At 49.7% G+C, this 23,335-nt stretch overlaps 1 protein-coding gene across 11 annotated transcripts in view; it reads right to left on the bottom strand.

The window, feature by feature from the left end:
* Positions 1–2,949: 2,949 nt before the first annotated feature.
* Positions 2,950–23,335, bottom strand: part of EHMT1 (euchromatic histone lysine methyltransferase 1) — a 221,116-nt gene continuing 200,730 nt past the window's right edge. For all 11 annotated transcript variants that reach the window (XM_053556577.1, XM_053556595.1, XM_053556573.1 and 8 more), the window contains 8 exons: positions 22,385–22,552; positions 22,024–22,168; positions 21,173–21,250; positions 20,009–20,124; positions 18,349–18,435; positions 17,757–17,835; positions 4,526–4,701; positions 2,950–4,360 (listed from right to left, as the gene is read on the bottom strand). In XM_053556577.1, coding sequence (XP_053412552.1) covers positions 4,180–4,360; positions 4,526–4,701; positions 17,757–17,835; positions 18,349–18,435; positions 20,009–20,124; positions 21,173–21,250; positions 22,024–22,168; positions 22,385–22,552 — 1,030 coding nt within the window. In that variant the 3' untranslated portion in view covers positions 2,950–4,179. The remainder of the gene's footprint in view (positions 4,361–4,525; positions 4,702–17,756; positions 17,836–18,348; positions 18,436–20,008; positions 20,125–21,172; positions 21,251–22,023; positions 22,169–22,384; positions 22,553–23,335) is intronic.

Genomic DNA, 23,335 nt, shown 5'->3' on the forward strand with positions numbered 1-23,335 from the left:
GCAATGAGTATAACCTGGTATCTTGTACCCTCAATGACTCCCCAACAATAAAAAAAAATTAAATTCAGCATAGATATATAATAAAAATATAATATATGATGAACTCATACAAATTAATAAGAAAAATATAAGCAACACAGTAAGAGTTTTTGCACAAAAGCAATTCACAGAAGAGGAAAGGCCAATCTGCAATAACTATAAAGAGACACTCAATTTTATCAACAAAGAAGTGCAAAGTAAGACATTAAAGTATAATTTGTCCTCTAGACAAATACAGAAAGTATAATGATGCTTTTAGTGCAGGATGTGGGGAAATGTATAATGTCGAGAGAGGCAAAACATTGGCATGTATTTTATGTATGGCATTTTGCTAACAGATCCCAAAAGGTATGACATATACCCTTTGACTCCATCCCTAAGAAGATAACTGTGCAGATGGATAACTGTACCAGGCTCTTCTTCCCAGCAGTTTCTATTAGTGAAAAATGTAAATGTCCACGTGTACATGGGCAAAGGATTTTTGCCATGATGTGGGCATTCAGTGAAGTGTGGAGTGCCATTGCTAAGGCCCGGAGTAAATCTATTTGTACTGTACTGGCACAAGGCTGAGCAGACACAGAGTGAGTGCACTGAGACGAGGGCCCCGGCTGTGGGAAGGTCGTGGTGCCTTCCCTAGGAAGTGGGCAGGGAGACCGATGAGGGGGATTTCTGGTAGATTTCTTCTAGTTCTATGAGTTGGAAGTTTTGGCAACTAATAGGTGTGACTTGCATACAAACAGCTGCAGCCCCATGTGACTGGGTGGCCTCTCCTCACAAACCAGCCTCTTCTTAGTGACTGCTCCTCTGTGGGGAGGGCCCAGGACCCTGCCCAGCTGCCCCACTCCACTTGCTCACTTTCAGCTCACATTCCCAGGCCCAGTGCAGTCTGGCCCTCCCCCAGCCTGGGTGACCATGTTGCCCTCTGAGTCGCCACAAGGAGGTGCTAAGCAGGAGGCCCAGCCTCACACCTGCACTGGCTGTGTACAGGATTGTGGCATGAAAGTCCACCATGATCAGGCAGTGTGCCCTGCCTGTGGCCTCATGGGCTCTACAGAGCCCTGTCTGCAGCCCTGGTCACAATGGGTGTCTCAGATAGGAAGATCCCACCCCAGGGGGTTGGGGGGGACGGTCCTTGCCTGACTCCCAGGCCCACTTTTCTTTCACAGACCACAACCTGGCCTAGAACCCTAGCCCTGGACAAGGATGGTGGGTGTTGTGAGGGGCCTGAGACTCCTGGAAACAAAGAGCCCTGCCCAGGGAGCGTTCTGGCTGTTACAGGAACTTGAGAATCAGCCTGCATGGGTTTTAGATATAGCTGTGGGTTTAGATTTTTATTTATCTAAAGAAGGGAAGAAGAAATGTGGAGAGGGAGTGGGAGGCACTGCCCTGCACCCCCAGTCTCTATAGGCCTTATACATGCTGCCCCACGCCTGGAGTCCTAGTTTCTGCTCAGAGCCAGAGCCCTGGCCCCTCTCAGACCTGTACCCTCCGCCACGCAAAGCCCCCTGGAGTCTGATTAGGAATCAGGTAGTCACAGTGATGCCGCCCAGAACCAGGTGAGTCGGGGTGCTGGGTGGGGGCCTGGCCATGGGGGCCACCTCGGCTGGCTTTCCTGACACCCCATAAATTTGCAACTGGCCTGACTCAAAAAATTCATGTGGGCGCACCCAGCACCTGGTACAGTGCACGGGACAGAATAGGGAACCATGAAGATGCAAAACACTATGGTCACCTGCGAGCCACAGTGGTCCTGAGAGGCTGTGCCAGCCAGTCCCCTCCCACAGGCTGGCAGGTCGACAGTGCCTAAGTTGCAGCTCCAGGTGGTCCCTCAGCAACCTCTTAGACAAGGTGACCTGCTGGGGCCCCTGCCCTAAACCCTTCTGAGCCTGGCTCAGCTGGGTCCCTCCTAGTGGGCTTAGGAGTGAAAGGTCAGAAGCTTCTGAGTGCCAAAGTCCAACTGCTCTTAGAAGAAAGTGGTCTCCCTGTGGTCCAGCTTTGCCCTGTGTAGACCAGTCACACTTGTCCTGGGTCCTCCTGGTTAGTCCCTGTGCAGCTGCGGAGCATTTGAGGCCCTCATGTGCTTGTGCCTCAGGTGACTCACCTGCCAGCTTTGCACCCTGCTCAGGCCTCCTATTTACAAAGTGCAGGACTATAGTTTTCACTCTAGGTAAATGTCTAACAACTAACTAAACAAATTCTGTATTAAAACATGGTGCATTTCAGCTATTTTTATTGAGTTTACAAGCTCTCCTGTGGTGAGGCCAGCCCAGCATAGAGAACATAGCAGGAGGCAGGTTATGGGCCTGGGAGTCCCTATGGAGGGTCAGAGGTCATTGGCGGTCAGGATAGGAGGAAAGGGCTGGCCTCATGTGCAAAACACAGAGATGACCAGGATGTGGGGTCACCTAGAGCTGTCCGACCACATTCCATGATGACACCCAGACCAGAGCAGCTGGGCACTGGACACATTCAGACAGACACACACACATGAACTCAGTACTCATGCAATCAGGTACACACACACTCCCACACACGAACTCACAAGCACACACGGACACTCATTCATATAGCCACAAGGATACACAAACTTAACACCCATGCAATCAAGTGCACACTTTCAGTCACAGACCCATACGCCCATGTGTGTGCATGTTAGTACATGCATTCACATGGATACAAATATTCAAGACAAATCCTCAGGCTCTACTAATATCTTCCTGGGGTGTCCCTTGCTCAGAGATAAATCTGGGGTGAAAAGGAAACTGTACTTCTGTAGACATGGGGCAAATATCTGGGCCATGCCCACCAGCCCCTGGGGGCTTTGTCTGACCCGTGAGTGCTGTACCCACACGAGAAGCACGGGTGTTTTGGAAAGACCAACTGATACGTGGTGTTGTAATAAAAACCTCATTTAAAGTACTTCTTTTTTTTTTTTTATTGATTTCATTGAAAACAGAACAAGAAATGGTCTGAGCCAAAAGATTGCTCTTAAAACTGTCAAAAACATTTTTAACAGAAAAAATAAACATGACTGCATTATGAATGTTTTAGAAGAGTTGCACAAAAAAACCCCACTGTTACTGCACTAATTACAGTATTTAAAAGGTATATGCAAAAAAAAGAAAAAAAAAAAGAAGAAGAAGAAGAAGAAGAATATGACCTGCCAGGCCATCACACAAAAGGTGATGGCAAATTTATTCACACTACAAGACTAACATTTTAAAAAAAGTTTTTTCCTGCATTTTATTCTAAAATCACTTTGTTCTCTTTATACAGTTGATAGTTTTTTTTCACATGGTGAGTAGAAACCACACCAGAATCAGCACCGTTGTCTGTGTTTTGTGTTTTTTTATTTTGTTTGTCCTAATGTTCAGTAATGGTAGAAAATAAATCAGTTTATGCATCATCATAGCATGTGGCTTAAAAAAAAATCAACAGAAGGTGCCAGCGCCCACAGAACTGGCGGGGGCTGGTATGGAGTCCGCCGGCACCCACCAAACCACTTCCTTGAAAAGAAACGCCAGTTAGAGGTTCGATATATAGGACTAGATATAAGATTCCTTTTAAAAAGCAAACCCACACTTTCTCCAAAGTTAGTGGTGGGCGCGGCCCCTGACCTCTCCAAAGCCATGATGGAGACAGTGTCCTCCGTGCATCCCCGGAAACTGACACCAGCCACATAGATATGGGCAGCTGGTCTAATGGAGCAGCTTGCAGTGACGGTGGCTTTGGTGGGCACCACATAGAACAGTCTGGACCAGACAGGAGAACAAACCAGTCCAGGAGTGGAGCAGGAACCTCAGAGATCAGAGGGAGAAACAAGAAACTCTGCAACAACAAAGCCACCATCAGAGACTCACAAGGTTATGCCAATGTGGAATCCCAGTGTCTTCCAAGGTGCAAGGCAGCCCTAAGTGTCTACTCCAGCCTGAGCACTGGGCCCAGATGTGAGGTCTTAGGTCTGCCAACACTGCTGGGAGGTGCCCACACCTGCCTGCAGGCCACTAAGCCTGGACTTGCAGCTTCACCCCGACCCTTCCAGGAGTCAGCAGAGCAGCCCCTTGGAGGCCAGTGCAGAACCCTCATCTCTAAACGCGGTGCCGACATCTGACCCTGGAGTATACCACTGCCTGCAGCGTCTCATAGAGGGTCAGCAGCAGCTGCGGAGCTGGTGTCCGGCAGGCCGTTTTCCTGGGCCTCCTGGGCCACACTGGCCTGTCGCTGGGCAAGGGCCGCGCTTGAGTGCCGACACTTGGCTGAGCCGCACCGGCAGCTGAAGAGCCTGCCTTTGATGTCCCAGAAGCGCTCTCCATAGTCGAACCTGGGGAGAGAACAAACTCAAATCCCACCAGCACCTCCCAGGGAGATGCAGGCAGGTTCAAGCCTCCTCACCCCACTCTAGCTGTCATGTTCCGGGTCAGAGGCAGCATGTCTGTCCCAGCCTGGCGCCCACACCTGGGACGGAAACGGAGCAGGCGGCACATACCCCAGCTGCTCTCCAGCCTGGATTGGGCGGGTGCTGAAGAAGGCGATCCTGGGGAAGCGCAGGTCCTGGTGGGACATGAACACACGCACTGGCACCAGGTTGGGCTCGCAGTGGTGGTTGATAAAGCGACTGACATTGCCGTAGAAACGTGCGTCGATGCAGTACACCTCACCATCCTGGAAGGCGAGAGCGGGGCTTTGGGCACACCTGCCGGGACTCCTGGGACCCACGGGGACAGCCCCTGTGCTACCCGGCAAACACTATCCCTCAACACCATGACCCCAGGACCTGGGGTGGCACAAGCTGTCCCCACATCGGCCACCCTCAGGGCTTCCAGCACTGTGGAAAAAACTATTCCAAAGACAAACCTTTTACTGAACAGCACTGTCCCAACCCAAGGTTTCTGTGGCTACTTGGCACCTCCCAGAGGAAAGAGGCCAGGCCAAGACCCACCTAGGCAGCACCAACAGGCCAAAGGGTCTCAGGAAAGGCACAGCTGGCATACAGCCCACACTGTCCTGTAAGGACCACAGGACTGGGCAGCTTCTTACATACTTGGTGGCAAGGGAGGAGGGTGGAGCCTCAGAGCTTCACAGAGTCCTGGCCAGCCAGGCAGGATGGAGGGCAGGTGGGGCAAGGTGGGGCAGAGATTAAAGGGTAGGGAGGAGTGAGGAGGGAGGGAGGCAGTGATGGTGTGATGGAGGCCAGCTCAGGACAGCAGGCGGCGAGGTTGCCTTCAGGGAAGTCTGAATAGTGTCTGGCCACACACCACTGGATCCTTAACATGGAAGAGACTGAGGGTCCTGCTAAGTCAGTGGGCAGAGCAGAGCCTGGGTTCCGGGAGCCCACAGCCTTGGCCCTGGCATCTCTCCTGTGCTGGTGCTATGCGACCAGGGGCTCTGACTTAAGGCAAGGCATGGAGAGCAGGGGTGGGCCCCCACCTGACCACACGAACCATTTTAGAGCACAGTTGTCACTAGAAAGACCCCAAGTGCAAGCAGCTATTGTCAGCCTGGACAAAGGGGTTTCATGAGGAGGGGTAGGTGTGGCCCTAGCCACCAGCTAGCAGAGGGACTGGCACTATGTGGGACAAGTGTACAGAGCTGGTTTTTCACCACCCTGCAGGAGCTGGACCAGAACCTCAGCAGGTGCTGTCTGCTGCTGCTAACTTGTTGGTGTGTTTGTTATGCAGCAACGGGAAACAAATGCAATGTCTCTAAGTGGAAAGGCAGGTAAACTGGACATGAGGTGTAAGATGAGGCTGTTCCAGGACCTGCGTCCATGAAGGGTGGGGCTTGCAGGTCCAAGCCGCTCCACTGATACCTGGTCATGTCATTATAAGCATTAACCAGAAGCCAAAGGATACTCAGAGGTAAAGAGAAGTTAAAAACCCAAACCAGCAAAAGTGTGACACTTGGACAAGAGGCAGATCTCTGACACGAGGGGGAGCATGGAGAGTCCGGGGCATCAGAGCTGGAGACAGAAGAGCACTGTCCATTAGGACGCCCAGGCACTACTGTGAGAGCAGAAGTCAGCTATAACCACACAATCAGAGACTCAGCAACCCCACTTCTCAAGGTTTAAAAATCCAAGGTGATTCCCGTGGATGGATTTTGGCCTCTGCTTCTAAGTATGAGGAACTAAGAATCTATAGGTGACCCATCCCCTGCAGAGAGTGGCTCTGAGACACAGACGACACAAGCGCCTGGTATTGGAGGTCATGTGATAGTAAACACTGGGGCTCCAACCCTGGCCAGGTCGAGGCCTGTCTGGCCAGAGCACACAGGGCTGTAGCAGGGGACCCTCGGTGCTTCTGAGGTGAGAGTGGCGTCAAGGTCAGTGGAGGCAAACCTCTGACTAGCCCTGACCCGGACAGAAGGCAGCCGTGAAAGACCTGAACAGACAGTGATGCTGCCAACTGGAACGAGAGCACAGCGACTATGCAGGAGGCAGAGCCTGCAGCATGAGGCGAGTCAAGAAAGCAACAGAAACCACAGGTTGGAGAAAATGAGAATTTTCCTGACAAGTCTGCCTCAACCATCCAAATAATATAATATACAGCAAGCTGAGAAAATGGACACATTCTAAAGAGAAAAGAAAATCAACCAAGTCCAGCCTTGGGATGAACCAGATGTTGGGCTAAAGGATGAGCATTTAAAGTAGCTACTAAGGTTTCCTCAATGGAGTAAAACAAAGCATTTCAGTAAGTGAAAATCTCACAGACGGGAAATTCAGAGGAAAAACAGAAAAAGAATCAAAAGAAAACTCTACAGCTGGACAATGTGGTGGGCATCTGTAGTCCTGTAGTACTAGCTACTTGGGAAACTGAGGCAAGAGGCTCACTTGAGCCCAAGAGTTTGAGATTGCTGTAAGCTGTGACTCTACGGGGCTCTACCAGGGGCAAGAAAGTGAGACTAAGTCTCAAAAATAAAAATAAAAAAAAAGAAAACTTACTTAAATCAAAATTTACTAGCTGTTAAATCCATCACTAGATGGGTGAAAAGACCCTTGGAGACCTGTATGATTACTGTAAAAGGTCAAACAAAAGGGCCTGCAGTCTTACTCACTGAGGGCTACCTGCAGGCAACAGCCAAAGGCTGAAATTAACTGCAATGTCCCAGAAAGAATGAGAAAGATTTCCGAATACTAATGATACACAACAGCCCCAGGGGATGGGTGAGACATGCTGTGAGAACACCTTTAGGGAGATCTGTATGTAACTGGGGACCTGGTGAGAAATGCGTATGCAGTAATAAAAACACCACCACATGGCTCACTTGGAATATACCGTAAGGCAATGGCAAGTCACAGAAACTACTGAGCTCTTTCTTTTAATTCAAACAAACAATACATAAAACAGACTCATACAAAAGGTTTTAAAAGGAGAAATTTTAAAAGAGAATACTAAAGATTAACACTCCCTACACTCCACCAATGCTAGGTAATAGGGATGTCACACTTATTTTGATCTTCTAACCAAATCACTAATAACCTTCCAATTTTGACACTTAGTCCAGGACACAGCTTGTTAACAGCTGCTGCTCTCAGAGGCCTGTTACTTTTACTTGCTCCTTTGTAACTGTTCTGACTTGGCTGAAGCCCCGGGCTGTCCAGTGAGAGAAGTGCTGGCCTTTCTCCACGGGAACGCTTATCCCTACTCCTATGTCACTGTGGTCACCTGTCTCCACGGGAATGCTTATCCCTACTTCTGTGTCACTATGGTCACCTTTCTCCGCAAGAACGCTTATCCCAACTTCCATGTCACTGGGGTCACCTCTCTCTTTGCTGCAGGCTCACCTGAACATACAGTGGACTTTCACTTTGGAGGCACAGTCATCAGTGTAAACATAGACTCACAAAATCAAATAAAAAGGTTAAGGCAAAAACGACCACGTACACAAGGAGCTCAGCCACTGGCATAAAGGTGCTGCTCCAATGAACTGCATATGCCATGTAGGTCTGCCTACATGTGAAAACGTAGTCCCTGAATTATTAACTTAATTATAAATCTCCTTCTGGGCACCTTGGGAGACTATATGCAAGCATAGAAAGCTGCGTCCAGTTATTCATAACCCAGGCTGCTGGCACCGACTTTCACAATACGTTGTCACGTGAGAAAACACACACACATACTACACCACTTTCTGTGTAAGAAAAGAAAGGAAATAAGAACTATACATAAGTACTTTTTCTGTAGTTCTAGGAATGGTTATCTGTTTGGGTGGGGCAGTTGCTATGGTCAAAGTGACAGTGTTAGGAGGTGGGGCGAAGCCTCCAGGAGTGGTACTGTGCCCTGAGAAAGGGGACCCCAAAGAACTGCCTCACCCTCTGATCATACGAGGACCCGGCCATGGGTGCTATGAGCCAGAAAGCAGCCCCCCCAGATGCTCATGGTGGGATCATGGTCCCAAGAAGGCTGGGACTGTAAGAAATACATCACTATGGTTCCCATGCTTGAGCCTCATAGCACAGCAGCCTGAAAGCACAAAGATAGCAGCAGGTAACAGATGTAGAGAAAATGAACAAAAGCAAAATTTTTCCTAGGAGGAACTTTTAATATAATTTTTACTTTTAAAGTATATAAATATTTTACATGTTCAAAAATTAAAATAGGCCAGGCATGGTGGCTCATGCCCGTAACCAGAACACTCTGGAGGCTGAGGTGGGAGGATCCTTGAGCCCAGGAGTTAGAGGCTTCCGTGAGCTGTGATGTCACCACTATACTCCAGCCTGGGCAACAGAGCGACTCTTTCTCAAAGAAAAAATTGGTAAAATAACGACTTCAAGTACTACAAAGTATAGTACTTTGTATATCTTTAGTAGAATATAATCTAAGGATAAAACAAAATGTAAATGTCATTCAATATCTGTACTGATAGTCACTGTTATCAGTAATATTGCTAGTGCTATTTTTTTTTTTTTTTTTGAGAGTCTTACTATGTCACCCTTGATAGAGTGCCATGGTGTCACAGCTCACAGCAACACCGAACTCCTGGGCTTAAGCGCTTTTCTTGCTTCAGCCTCCCAAGTAGCTGGGACTACAGGCGCTGCCACAGTGCCTGGCTATTTTTTGGTTGTAGTTGTTGTTTGCCAGCTCCAGTGTATGCGGCTGGCACTCTAACCACTGACCTACAGGTGCCGAGAGCCTGCTAGTGCTATTTTGAAAGTATTTAAAGTTAAGAAACTAAGATTTTCACTGCAAGAGATACAACTTAAAAAGTCAAAAAGTTATGTAAAAACTCTATACTGTTAAATCTGACTTGGAAATACTAACATGAACAGACTTAAAATTTTGCTTATTTCATAGCTCTGTCCTTTGAAAAGGGGTCTTGAGACAATGCAGACCGACAGCAATGAGCTCCCTGGGTCTGATTTTGACATCTAAAAATCACTGTCCTCTAAGAAGTCCATATGACTTCTTAGAGAAACGGCTGATTCCAAGTCATGGGCAGGGAATGACAGACAAGGGTGCTGCATACAGTGGCAGGAGACACCTCCAGGAATGAAGCTGTGCCCCAAGGTCAGTCGCTCTAAGTCCCTGAGGCTCTCAGGAGGAGTCAGATCTGGGCTGCACCTGGAGCAGACACCGGAGGCATTGGCGCATTCCTTGCCTCTTCCACCCCAGAACAAACAAGAGCTATAGCTGGCCTCGTGTCTACAGCTGGGTGCTCTGTCTTGCAGGCAGGACCTGACTCAAGGATCCTCAGGGGAAGAGGAATGTTGCTGGCACGCTGTCCCTGAGCAGGTGAGGGTGAGTATGACTCCAGACAGAAGTAGGGAGCTCAACAAGTCAACACGGGAGGGGACACAAGAGCAGATCACAGATGCCAGGGCTGCAGGTGGGGCACCTGAGGAGGGTGGCGTTGGGTGGGCCAAGAGCCCTAGCTGGGCTCTGGGTTCCCAACAAGTGGTCACAGCTGCGATGAAGCAGCAGTGGGTCAGAAGACAATGGAGTGTGGGAAGTAGGATGGCCCTGAAATGTCCAGGAAAATTCACCTTTCGTTGTGCCCCCTGCTGCAGCAGCTCTCAGGTGGAGAGGGTAGGGAGGTGAGCCTGTCATCCCACACCCACTACTGCACAGCTAGCCAGGAGACCATGAGCCCAGACCCACTGACTGCGTCTTCTGAGGCACCTAGGAGGTCCAACATTATAAAAAAAAGAAAAGGTCTCATGCAGGACTGCAAGTTCACAGGGTAGCAGAGGGCACCAGCAGGTCCAGGAGAGAAAATGAAGCGAGGAGGGGCTCCCAGCTCATGGGCTGCTTCTACAAGGAGGGGCCAGGAGACAGAGTGCAGTTTCAGCATCACTGCAGGGCCAGGGACCAAGGACTGGGGTCTAGAATGCCACAAGGCCACATCACTGGGAGGGAACCCTGAGGGCTGCACCCAAGATGTGGGTCACACAGGAGTGAGGGTTCCTGTGCAAGCTCCCAAGGTTCATGATTTAAAAATCCTTATCCCAAGGCAATGGCATTTGGCGGCGGGGCCTCTGGGAGGTGACCCAGTCATGACCAGTACTGGTGCCCCTGTGACAGGGGCATACATGAGGACACAGATGTCTGTCTGTGGACCAGGAAGCAGGGCCCACACCAGACACTAAGTCTGCTGGTGCCTTGAGATTTGGACTTTTGGCCTACAGGATTGTGAGAAATAAACGTCTGGTGTTTAAGCCACCCGGTGATAGCAATTTTTCATATCCGCCTGAACCTCTGAGACAGGTCCCCAGGAACAAGGCCCCTAGGAAGAAGGAGGCTGTAGCTGGTGTGGCCAGGCTGCCCACAGTTCCAAGACACCTGAGCTACTGGAAATGGATACAGTGGCCCAGTGCACTTCTGCGAATGCAGTGTTTGCCATCCAAACAAAAACTAATACAGAACACAGGAGACAAGGGAAAAAGAAAATAAGCAGAAAAACACCGAAGCTAGAAAAACACTCCCAGTGATGTCAGATGGCGAAAGCAGCTAGCCCAAGCTGGGAGGAAGCCACGTGGGCAAGGCTAGACGGACCATGGGTTAATAGTGATGCCACATAATTCAAATACACACACCATTAAAAGGCTAATAATGATGGCATATAAGATAGGATTATTCAAATCAAAAAAAGATGGAGAAAAATCAAAGGATAATTTTCATAGATTTGCAAAAAGAAATTAACAAAATTCAACATCAATCCACGAAACTCTCTGGGACAGAAAAGAGAACTTCATTAATCTGATAAAGCTAACCCAAGCCTTGGGCACCAGCATCACACAAAACAAGGTATTCTGAAAGGGCACAGCCACCATCAGCCTTCTCCTAACTACGGCACAGGGCTCAGCCCCAGCAGACGGACAGGAGGGTGACCTGCTTACTGATGACATGATTATGGAAACAGAAGGCAAAGAGCCACAAACATTAGGTTACTAGGTATGAAATGTCCAATTTCCTTAAGCACTAAATTTGACAACTGATATCTCTGACATTTCACATTGATACTTCCTGTTTTGTTCTTATTGTGAAATATATCCTCATTCTTTCAAATGTGTATTTTAGCTTGTGATTATCTTTCAAGTTTTGGGGAGTTTTTCTGAGACAGAGTCTCCCTCTGTCATCCTGGATAGAGTGCCGTGGCATCTTTTTTTTTTTTTTTTTTGTGGGTTTTGGCCGGGGCTGGGTATGAACCTGCCACCTTTGGCATATGGGACCTGAGCCCTACCACTTTGAGCCACAGGCGCCGCCCAGTGCCGTGGCATCTTAACAGCTCATGGCAACCTCCAACTGCTGGGTTCAGGCGATCCTCCTGCCTAAGCCTCCTGAGTAGCTGGGACTACAGGTGCCACCACTCCCTCCTAGTTTTTCAATTTTTTAGTAGAGACAGGATCTCACTCTTGCTCAGGCTGGTCTCAAACTCCTGAGCTCAAGGGATCCTCCTGCCTCAGCCTCTCGGAGTGCTGGGATCTGCTGCGCCCAGTCTTCAATTGTTTTTTTAGAGCAATCTTTGGGAATCCATGGATAAGTCAAAAATTCATGTCACTTTTGAATGAGCTCCATCATGGAACTAATGCAGTGCAGACAGGTCGAGATACCAAGAAAGAATCTGAGAAGCATAGCTAATTAGCATACAAGACGTCAATGTTCCGTTCTAGTGACTTTAACCTTGAAATCAGCCACGTGGACGACCTGAGACCAAGGTGAATGACAATAACCAAAAGTTGTAGTGGAGGCGAAGCCACCTGAACCTGCATGTGACTTAGCGGCAAGATCTGAAATCACCGTCTAACAACACTGGACCACTTGAGACAAATTGGCAGGTAAAGAAGCTGGGTAGATGGGTTCTGCTCGCACTAAACAAGCATCAGAAGAGAGACTGTCTCAAAGCTTCCCTTTCTTTGCTGTCACGACATGACGGTGAACCATTTCTATACTGTATGTTACGTGTGATGGGAAATGGGTTCTTCTTGACAATCACAAGCATTTGGTGCAACAGTTGAATAAAGACCAAGTTGCCCAAACAGTCCAATTAATTATGCCTCTTGTTTGAGATGTGATTAACTATACTTTTCATTTGAAATTGGATTTTTTAGATTTAATGTTCTAACATATTATAATGTTTAATATGTGATTTTAGGTCACAGGTTAATAAGTTAATTTTAAAAATACAACTATATTCCTACATATCACACAACCAGGTGAGAGGGGGAAATGCCATTTAGAAGAGCAACACAGTATCTTAGGCACCAAGGTCCCTGCTTCTGACCATGCTGAGACAGCTGGACTTGCCCTCCAGACAAAAGCAGCTACAAACCCAGCAAAACCCATGGGACAGAAACCAGGAATGACAGGACTGGACCCATGGGACTGTCCATCATGAAGTCAAACACCACTCACAGGACCCAGCAATGAAGTGAAGACACCCCACCTGGTCCCACAGGAATGTCTACAGCAGCTCTGCTTGTAAATGACCTCTAACAGCCCTAAGAACTCTCCAGGGAGTCAACAAGCAAAGTCTGGGGCCCTCAATGTCAGCTTCCCAGCAGTGACACCAGGATACTTCCTGAAGGAACTGCTGGATGCCTCTCAAACCCATTATACTGAGGAGAGCAGCCAGACAAGGCCACATGCTGTGGGACCCACTGAGACAGCCTCTGGGGACAGCACTGCAGGAAGCAGGTCTGGTCCACAAAGACAACCCTCCCATTTCCAGCAAGCACTCAGGGCCTCATCCTCCCAGGGCCTGAATTTCCACAACTTGTGATTATTTACTAACAGCTAAGATTAACAAGACAGTGTGCTTTTCCCAGTGACAGAAAACAAGGCAAGGAGGCCCCAGCAGTACAAGGACTAGAAACAAAAGTTACAAACACCAGAAAAGAAGTAAAACTGTCTTTACTCACTCATGACATGAGTAGGTACAGAAAATCCTAAAGATATAGTTTAGCAAAGTTAATATTAAAAAACCAACTATTAACAACTAGAAAATGAAATTAAAAAGCAATGTCATTTCCAAGAACATAAACAGCACAAAATAGGAATAAACTTAACAAGGTGTGGTGTAAGAGCTATACGCTAATCACCACAAGGCTCTGCTAAGAGAAAGTGAAGACCTGACCCAGTGGACAAACCAGATGCAGCAACTCAGGGACCCAGCAGACCAGCAGATATGGGGCCAGGGCACAGCACCCTGCATACTGTGCCTCCCTGACACATGGGCTCTCAAGACACACATGGGCATGCACAGGACACAGAAGAGCTAAATAACTATTTGAAAAAGTCCAGAGTTTGAGGACTTAACACACCCTGGTTTCAAGATTTACTCTAAGCCTATAGTAATAAAGAGAAGGGGGCACTGGTTTGAGAATTAGCAAACAGATCAAAGGAACAGAATATATGGTCCAGACACAGGCCTGCATCATTATTATTATCCAACCAGTTGCACTGGAGTAACTGTATTCACAATGACAAGAGGGAACTCAAGCCCTACCTAAAACCATACACAAAAGTTACTTCAAGATGGTTCATGACTTGAGTTAGTTAAACCTTTTTAACTTTTGTTTTATATAAAACTTGTAGAGAAAGACAGGAGAGTATCTTCACAACCTTGGAGTAAACATGGATGTCTTGAGACACAGTACTACATATTACAAAAAAAACCTAATCACAGGTTGGGTGTGGTTGCTCATGCCTATAATCCCAGCACTCTGGGAGGCCTAGGTGGGTGGACTGCTTGAGCTCAGGTGTTGGAGACCAGCCTAAGCCAGAGCGAGACCCCATCTCTAAAAATAGCTGGGCATTGTGGAGGGCACGTGTAGTCCTAGCTACTTGGGAGGCTGAGGCAAGAGAATTGCTTGAGCCCAAGAGTTCGAGATGGCTGTGAGCTGTGATGCCACAGCACTCTACCAAGGACGACATAGACTCTGTCTCAAAAAAAAACCTAAAAAAACCCCTCCTGCTCACCTTTGTAGTCCCAGCTACTTAGGAGGCTGAGATGGGAGGATCACTTGAGCTCAGGAGTCTGAAGCCACTGCACTCCAGCCTGGGCAACAGACTAAGACCCTGTCTCACAACAGACTAACTTCCACTCCAGGAAAGACATTAAGGAAATGAGGAGTTGAGGTGCAGACTGAGACAGAAGCTTGCACGCATGGTTATGTATAAATCTGACAGAGTACAGCAATCAGAGCACATAAAGAACTCTCACAACTCAAGAAGACAAGCGGCCAATTAAAAGCAGGCAATACATCTTGCCTGCTTTTAAAAATTATTTCACAAAAGTTATAAGGATGGCTGATAAGTACAGGAAAAGACATTCAACATCACTAATCACCAAGAAAATGCAAATTAAAATTACAATGTTGAGAATTTTCATTTATTGTTGGTGGGAACATGAAGGGGTAAAGCCACTTTGGAAAATGGGTTAGTAGTTTCTTCCTTTTTTTTGAGACAGGATCTCACTCTGTTACCCTGAGAGTGCTATGGCATCATTCCAGCTCATTGCAGCCTCAAACTCCTGAGCTCAAAGTGATCCTTCTTCCTCAGCTTCCTGAGTAGCTGGGACTACAGGCGCCCACCACAACACCTGGCTGGTTTTTCTATTTTTATAGGGACAGGGTCTCACTCTTGCTGAGGCTGTTCTCAAACTCCTGGCCTCAAGTAATGCTCCTGCCATGGCCTCCCACTACTAGGATTACAGGAGTGAGCTGCTGACCCTGACCTGGCAGTTTCTTTTAAAATAAAACATAGTTTGTTTTTTTGTGTTTTTTTTTTTGAGACAGAGCCTCGAGCTGTCAGCAACCTCCAACTCCTGGGCTCAAGCGATTCTCCTGCCTCCGCCTCCCAAGTAGCTGGGATTACAGGCACCCGTCACAATGCCCAGCTATTTTTTGGTTGCAGCCGTCATTGTTGTTTGGCGGGCCCGGGCTGGATTCGAAACTGCCAGCATGTGAGGTGTTATGTGGCTGGTGCCTTAGCTGCTTCAGCCACAGGCGCCGAGCAATAAAACACACTCTTACGGGCGGTGCCTGTGGCTCAGTCGGTAGGGCGCCGGCCCCATATACCAAGGGTGGTGGGTTCAAACCCAGCCCCGGCCAAACTGCAACCAAAAAATAGCCGGGCGTTGTGGCAGGCGCCTGTAGTCCCAGCTACTGGGGAGGCTGAGGCAACAGAATCGCTTAAGCCCAGGAGTTGGAGGTTGCTGTGAGCTGTGTGAGGCCACGGCACTCTACCGAGGGCCATAAAGTGAGACTCTGTCTCTACCAAAAAAAAAAAAAAAAAAAAACAACACACTCTTACCACATAGTAGGTTTACTCCTAATAGCAAAACTGGAAATGAGCAGAGGTCCATCTGCAGGGGAGTGAGTACAAAGCAGGACAGGTGCCAGTAGGCTACTGCCTGGCAACACAGAGGAACCAGCCTGGGTAACCCACAGACACCCAGAGCCCAACCCAGGATTTCATTTACAGAAAATTCTAATGTAGGTAAAACTCATCTACGAGGATGGTTGGGGAGAGGCAGAGATTGCAGAGCCAAGTCTTATTGAGGTGGTGATTACAAGGGTATGTACATGTGTCAAGACTAAAACCATACATTTAAAAGAAGTTTGATGACACACGTAAATTAATTATAATAAAGTAGACCCAAAAGGAAATAAAACCTATTTAATTAACAAACAAACAAAAAAGATATTTAAAATCATACAATAGGAAACCATGAACGTTACTGGAGCTAAGGAAGACCTAAGCCAATTAAGGCACAGACCATGTTTATGAACTAGCAAACAAGGTGGTAAAGCCCTCAGTCTGCCCTATATCTCCTGCAAGATACTCCTGAAGAGCTCTAAGGGAAGAAGGCACGAATTCTGTTGATGAAGATGGTGCGGCGCAGCCCAGACCGAATATGGTCTCAGGGAGGAGCCCGGGCACAGAACCTGAGTCACAGCAACAGTTGCACTTCTGAGCAGTGGGAAGAGGATGGCCTGAATCCAGCAGGCATCAGCGTGAGCAGCACCTAAAACCTAACTCTGATCTTCACTGTGTGGCAGAATGATGCAGATCTGTAGAGACCCAAATGTAAAGGCAAATAGCACAGCTTCTGGGAATACTTGGGTTGTAAGAAAATGTAGCTAGGATATTACAAAACCTGTACTGAGGAAAAGATTGATAAATTGGACCACAGTAGAAACAGGAACTTCTGTTCATTAAAAGACATAATTAAGAAATAAAAAAGCCACAGAGGAAAGAAGGTGTCAGCAGCATATACCAGTGACAAGAGAGCCTTTGTCAGAATACATGCCACCAACACACAGAGGGCAGGTCACCCCACAGAGGGACTAGGACAGGCAGTTCACCAGGGGACCCCATGCAGGCTAGGGGTACCACAAGCTCCTGTGGAGAGCCTGAGCACAGTGACCGGCCAGGACTCTGCTTCTCTTCACTGAAACACAAATCCTGCCAAAGCTACCCCCTAGAAGGTGACTGCAGGGATCAGGGCCAAGGGTCAGACTGCTATCCATGGGGGCACTGCTGTGATAAGCTCCACCCCCTGGTTTTGCCCCCCTCTCCAGGGGCAGCAATGTCCATCCCGTGGTCTGGTGGCTGCTGTTAGAGATCAGAAGACCTACATTTCCCACCAAGTTTCAGGGGTTTTTCAAATAGGCACAGGATGAGTTCAGTAGCAGTGATGGGACCAGGCTAAGAGCGAGGCGGTATGATGGCTGGGATGGGCCAGTTACTTTAGCCCTGTCTCAGCACCCCCTGGCAACCAAGCTCCTGGAGTCTGGTGTGTTCCCACATGGTTCTAACCCTAGGCAGTGGGGCTGTGGACATGGGGACTAGCGCTGAACTCTGGGCCTGCCTGTGCACATGTGACGCCCTGCCTGATGTTGGCTCCGTGCTGCTTCATCTAGTCACCGTCAGACACAGGTCCCGCTTAGCCTCTTAGAGGCTCGCACTGGATGACCAGCTAGAAATTGGGGGACTGGAGTGCTATGCCCAAAGCCACACCCACACATGAGGCAGGTGGCCTGCTGCACATGCCCAGGGCCTCCCCCACCAATGGTCCCTGCTGATGGTGCCATATAGGATGCACACAGATTACGGCCTACCAAGTGGAGGAGTCCTGCAGGTTGTGGCTGAGTGCTCTCACCTAAACAACACTTCTGAGTCTGGCCTGTGCCTGGGACATCTTCCCAGACCCTGATAGAAGGCTCAAGGCTTGTAGCTCACCATCAGCTTTTTAAGCTCCCTCGGAATGCTTACCTTATTGTCAAGATCAAAAAGGTAAGAATCTTCTTCCCGAACATCGGCTTCTGAGTCAGAGATCAGCTCCCCGACATACCTGCAGGGTGGGGCAAGGCACCAGGTGAGAGCTGGCAGAAGCTGCGTGTCACCAAGCACGCCAGCACCTCTGTGCCCTTAAGATGAGACAGCAAAGTCCCAGAAGAGTATGCCATCAAATGTTTGGAGACTTTGGCCTGGAGGTCCCAGAAGACGATGACAATACAGAAACTTCTGCACTGGTGGCGCGGCAGACTGAGAGCCCAGAGCGAGTCTCCCCTAGAAATAACTGATGTCAGATGACATCTTAAATATGTTCACAGGCAGTGAGAGAGTCGGTGGCAAGAGGGCTAAGGGCAGAATGAGCTTGGCACCCAGTTGGTAGGCAGCTGGAATGGCTGTGATTTGGCATGGACAGGGTGGGTCTCCATTGCCCCTCAATCCTCGCTGCTGAGGGCCAGGAGGGACACACCCGTCCCCAGAGGGGTTTCATGGAGCAGAGACTCAGTTAGCCTCTGTCCCAGAAATGGCACTTGTGGCTGGTGGACCCAGGTCAATCCAGGGACTCACTCACTCGCAGACAAAGGTGCCCAGGGGGATGTCCTGCAGAGACCGCACACCCCAGCCCATGTCCCGTGTCCGGAAGAGTTGTAGCCTGGCCCTGGAAAATAGGGAGAGTAGAGATGGCTTGGGCCACGGACTCCGCCACTTGCCACAACAGTTAGCAAAGCCCTGCCGTGGATCCAGCACACAGAAAGAAACAAATTCTTTGTCTGATACACTGTGTTGTGGCCGGTGCCCGCTCAGGGGCCCCACACTCCAACACCAGCCCTCGACCTTGACAAGCCGCCAGCCCACTCCCTGCCTCAGTTTCCTCACTGGGCCTAGTCCACCAGGCTGCCATGAGGACCAAAGGAGCTTTCTCTAGGCAAGCCTCCTGCTGGATGCCAGGCTGCTGGACACCTGTCAGCTCAACAACAACGTCCCCAACAAGGCCGTTTTGGCCACACGGGCTCCTCAGGGCTGGCCGGGTGGATGAGCAGTGAATGTGAACCCTGCTGGGTGAGGCCTCTCAGAGCCACATGCCCTGTGGGTGCACAAGTGTGCTGCAGTGTCCCATGGACATGGGAGCAGACAGAGCACTTGTCCTCTACCCCAGAACTTCCCATAACACAAGACACAGGCGTGTGGGCTGGTCACCAGCACTGTGTCCACCAGGCCAGCACAGACCAAAGGTGCTGAGGTCAAAATAAGCCACAATTCAGGCTCAGCGGCTGTAACTCAAGTGAATAGGGTGCCACCCACATATACAGCAGCTGGCAGGTTCAAGCCCAGCGAGGGCCTGCTAAACAACAATGACAACTGCCACCAAAAAATAGCTGGGCATTGTGGCAGGTACCTGTAGTCCAGCTACTCGGGAGGCTGAGGCAAGAGAATCGCGTAAGCCCAAGAGTGTGAGGTTGCTGTAAGCTGTAACGCCAAGGCACTCTACCGAGGGCAATATAGTGAGACTCTGTCTCAAAAAAAAAAAAAAAAAAAAAAAAAAGTCACAATACAATAAAAATTAAGTGTTCAGCTAAATTCATGGTGTGCATAATTTCCCCTAATAACTCAGGGGAAAACTTAGGTATTCTAATCTCAAACATATTCACAAAGGACAGTTTAAAACCAGAGCCCAGGATGGGGAAAAAGAGAGCCTGGCCTGGGTAGTGAGGGGACATGGAAGCAGTCAAGCCCAGTCAGTGGAGGGCGCTGGGTGACCTGGACCACATGCCTGTGTGACTCAGGAGGGGGGAATCCCTGCCATGTGAAAGGTGGTACAGCGCTGTTACACTCCTACTGTTGGAGAAACCCCCCAAATACAGAGTATTTAGAAAATAATTTGGACACTAAAATAGAATTGTGATAACCCTAATCTGCTGAAAACTGTGTAGACGTGATAACAAAGGCAACCCATGTCAAGACTATCCTTTTGCACTAGTGAAAATAACTTGACCATCTGTTCCTCCACTTGAGCCTGACTCTGAGCTGATGAAAGCAAAACTCTGCCATTTACAGTACATGAAAAAGTTCCAGAGGATAAAGGGCTCAGAGGTTAAGTGGTCACCTCCAACCACACACGCATACACGTGCACGTACATACTAGGTTCTCATCTATGGGGCTGGCCTCCAGGCTCACATGCGCCCCACAAGTGCACGCTGTAGGTGTGTGGGGCATGGGAAGCATGTCTCACCTAAGGCCATTCTGCACAACGCGGTTCCGACAATTCCTCCAGCAGGAGCAGGCATGGTTGCACTCGAAGATCAAGGGGGGCTCCGCCATGTTGAACTCTGGCAGGAGCCGGCCATTCTGAAGACAGAAGAGTTGTCACGCCCAGGGATCACTCATAGGCTTTTTGAAGGAACTGACATCAACTCATTTTTACAAAGTGCCAAATATGACCTCAAATGTAATTGAGAATGACTGTCGAACTTCAACCTCTGAGGACAAGAGGGTCCAGCATTGCACTTCTGTCTGAACTGGAGGCTTCCATGCAGAAGCCCACACAGGTGTAGAGACCGGGAGAGCTCCCTACATTGCTGCCATCTCCAACCCCCAGGGCCATGGCCTTCCTCTGCCCTGTCCTCTTTCAGCCCTGCTGGCCATGAGGCCCTCCCCTTCTTTCAATGGGTCAGTGCCTCAGAGACCCTCCTGTCTCAATGCCAAGCCCCAGCTCAGCAGGGACCCATTTTCCTTCTACACCCTGACACCAGGTGGGTATAGTAAGCAGGTGTGGATGGCACCGTGCAGCCGGCACTGCCCAGTCCTGACACCTCAGAGGCTTTCTTCAGTGTCCCTGCCAGGGCCTCTCATTCAGATGACACCCCCCCCCCCCATGACCAGCCCTTTCCCTCTAGAGCCCACTTTTGGGAAGAATCTGCCTAATACCTTCACTCCCAGCTTCTGACCTCACGAAAGCAAAAGCCTACCCAGGTATCTGCCTTAACACTCTCTCCCTGAACTGCACCTAGGCTCATGTCCTCATCTCCTCAGCCATCTCCATGTCCAGCTCTGCCTGCCAGCACTTGCCAGAAACTTCCAAGCCTGGGTCTCCCCGGCCATGGTGTCTACTGCCCTCACCCCACTCAGCCCAGCCCCACTGGGTGTCTCAGGCCACTCAGACTGGACAAGCAAAGAGCAGGGCTCAGCAGACACTGACAGGATGCCAACCCCAGCCTCCCCACCTTGGCAGCCCTCAGCCCACAGCCATGCCTTGGAACCTCTCCCTCTCTCCTGAGGCCACACCTGCTCACCTCTGCCACCCTCCCAAATCTGCTGGACAGTCTTAGAGTAAGAGCCACTTTGTTATTTCCTAAGTCGCAACCTGCAGAACACCCACATGGAGCAGCCTCCTTACCTTGTCGTACCAGCAGCGCACACTGAGCTGGCCGCACATGCAGTTGCTGGAGGAGCAGTCGTCCACGCACACACAGTACTGCCGACAGAGATGCGCGGCCGTCAGCAGGGCAGGCATGTCCTGGCCCTCCTGCTGCCAACCTAGGGTCTGACCTGACGATTCTTCTCAAGAACACCAAGGGAGTGGCAGCCTCTTAGGGAAAACAGGGCACGGGCCACGCCACAGACAGACACTGAAGATTGTGTGAGGGCCATGGGTGAGGACCCCGCAGAGGGAGAGGATGGGGTCTATGACCTGGCAATAGGTGACATAGGTACAGTCAATTGCTGGCAGGGGAAGGGTGCTCCAAAGAAGGAGCTAAGGAAACCCCATTACCCTTGAGGTCAGTAGTGCCACAGGTGAGGTGAGGAGATGGCACCTGTGAGCCATGGCCACCGGGCAACTCCTGCCCTGTCATGGGAGACAGGAACGTCTGTTTCAGCCAGAGGAGGAGGAGCCCCGCGGGCTCAGAGGCAGGAGCTGGACTGGGTGCAGGGACCCAGGGTATCTGCCAATTCCACATGCAGCTGCCTGGAATGAGGCAGTGCCAGGCCAAGGGCACGAGGTGCTGCTATGGAGCCAGTAAGAGCCCTCAGAAGAGCAACTGGAGGGCCTAATGCTGTGTACAAAATGGAACTCGGAATCGTTTTTCTGGCAGATCTGCCTTCTAGCTCTTTCGCAGGGGCAACAGCAGAGAGAATGGGTCTTCTGGGGGGTGGGGGGGTGATGTGAGAAAAACCTGGGACCTCAGCCTCCCTAGGCCTCCAATGGCCCCAGTCGGACCTGAACCTGCCCCTCTTGCCTCAACTAACCTGCAAATGCGTGATGTTCCTGTCGATGTTCATGGGGGATGTCACACAGCTCTGAGAGACGTACTTGTAGTTGCTGGGGCACGGCTCCCCATCCACCGCATTGACACAAGGGATGGGGATCCGCTCGTAGCCTCGAGCAATGTCTCTGCCATGGGAAAGCGTGATCATCACCTTCCACGGTGACAAGCCCTGCCCAGTATGGGTGATGTACAGTGTGACAGGGCACCAGCAAGCTCCGGGGCCCAACAGTTTGGACTTTGGCCTGAGATTTCAGCTTTAGGAGAGGTTTTCACCCCAAACTCTCAATGACCCATTTATCAACAATCTACTACAGAAGGGCCTGTTCCCGGGGCCTTCTCACCTGCTCACCGTCTTCTCCACAGGGATGGGCCTGTCGGGGGCCGAGTCTCGCAGAGCCTTGCTCATCTGCAGGGCTCCCCACACCTGGGAGTTGAGGCTTGCACACTGCAGGGGTGTCTCTCCCTCCTTGTTTTTTAAGGTGACATCTGAATCCCGAGAAAGAAAGAGGCTAAAAGGAAAAATGTAAGCCGACAAAACATACAAATCTTAATGTAACAGATATGAGATTTATAAAATGACGATAGTCACTCCAAAGAAAGAGAACACAGAATTCATTTTGAAATGTTTATAACAAGTTTGTTCACCAATAACCCTAAAAAGAAAGGCTTTAACTCACCCAAGAGCACACTTCCCTGTTCCCTTCCCACATCCACTGTCAAAATCAGAACGGGGGAGTATGTAAAGAACTAGGGACGGTGTGTGATTTTTCATTCAAATTCACCCTCAAGGATAAAAAGGGAAGTGACAATGGACAGTCCTGCCCAGGCAGGTACACATCAGTGGCTCCAGCATCTGAGAGTCCAGCGGCTGCTGTACACAGAGCCCACGCCTTGCCACATTGACCCTCATCTCCAAGTGAGGCAGGCAGCCATGTCAGGATGTCCTGTCCCAGAGCAGGGCCCTTCCCCAGAAGCAGAACAAACATTCCAGCACAGGACCCTGACCACAACCTGGACGTGAACAATCTACAGCAGGTGTATCAGGTTTAAAGAGGGCCCTGAGCAGTGAGTTCCAGCCCGTCTGTGGTCTGCCCTCTCCCAGGCAGTACCCAGAGACTCGAGGGCTCGAGTCAGAGCCTCCAGAGCAGCTCTGTCCTTGCACTGCCTTTGTGGGCATTTTCCAGCCTCCCAACAGGGCATTAGGTCTCAGATGCAATTAGAGGTGAAGAATTTGGGAATGTTTCCTGCTCATCACCCCTAAACCCAAAATAAACCACAGCTAATCTCAAAGG

The sequence above is a fragment of the Nycticebus coucang genome, chromosome 2 (assembly GCF_027406575.1).
Source record: "Nycticebus coucang isolate mNycCou1 chromosome 2, mNycCou1.pri, whole genome shotgun sequence".
Taxonomy (NCBI): Eukaryota; Metazoa; Chordata; class Mammalia; order Primates; family Lorisidae; genus Nycticebus; species Nycticebus coucang.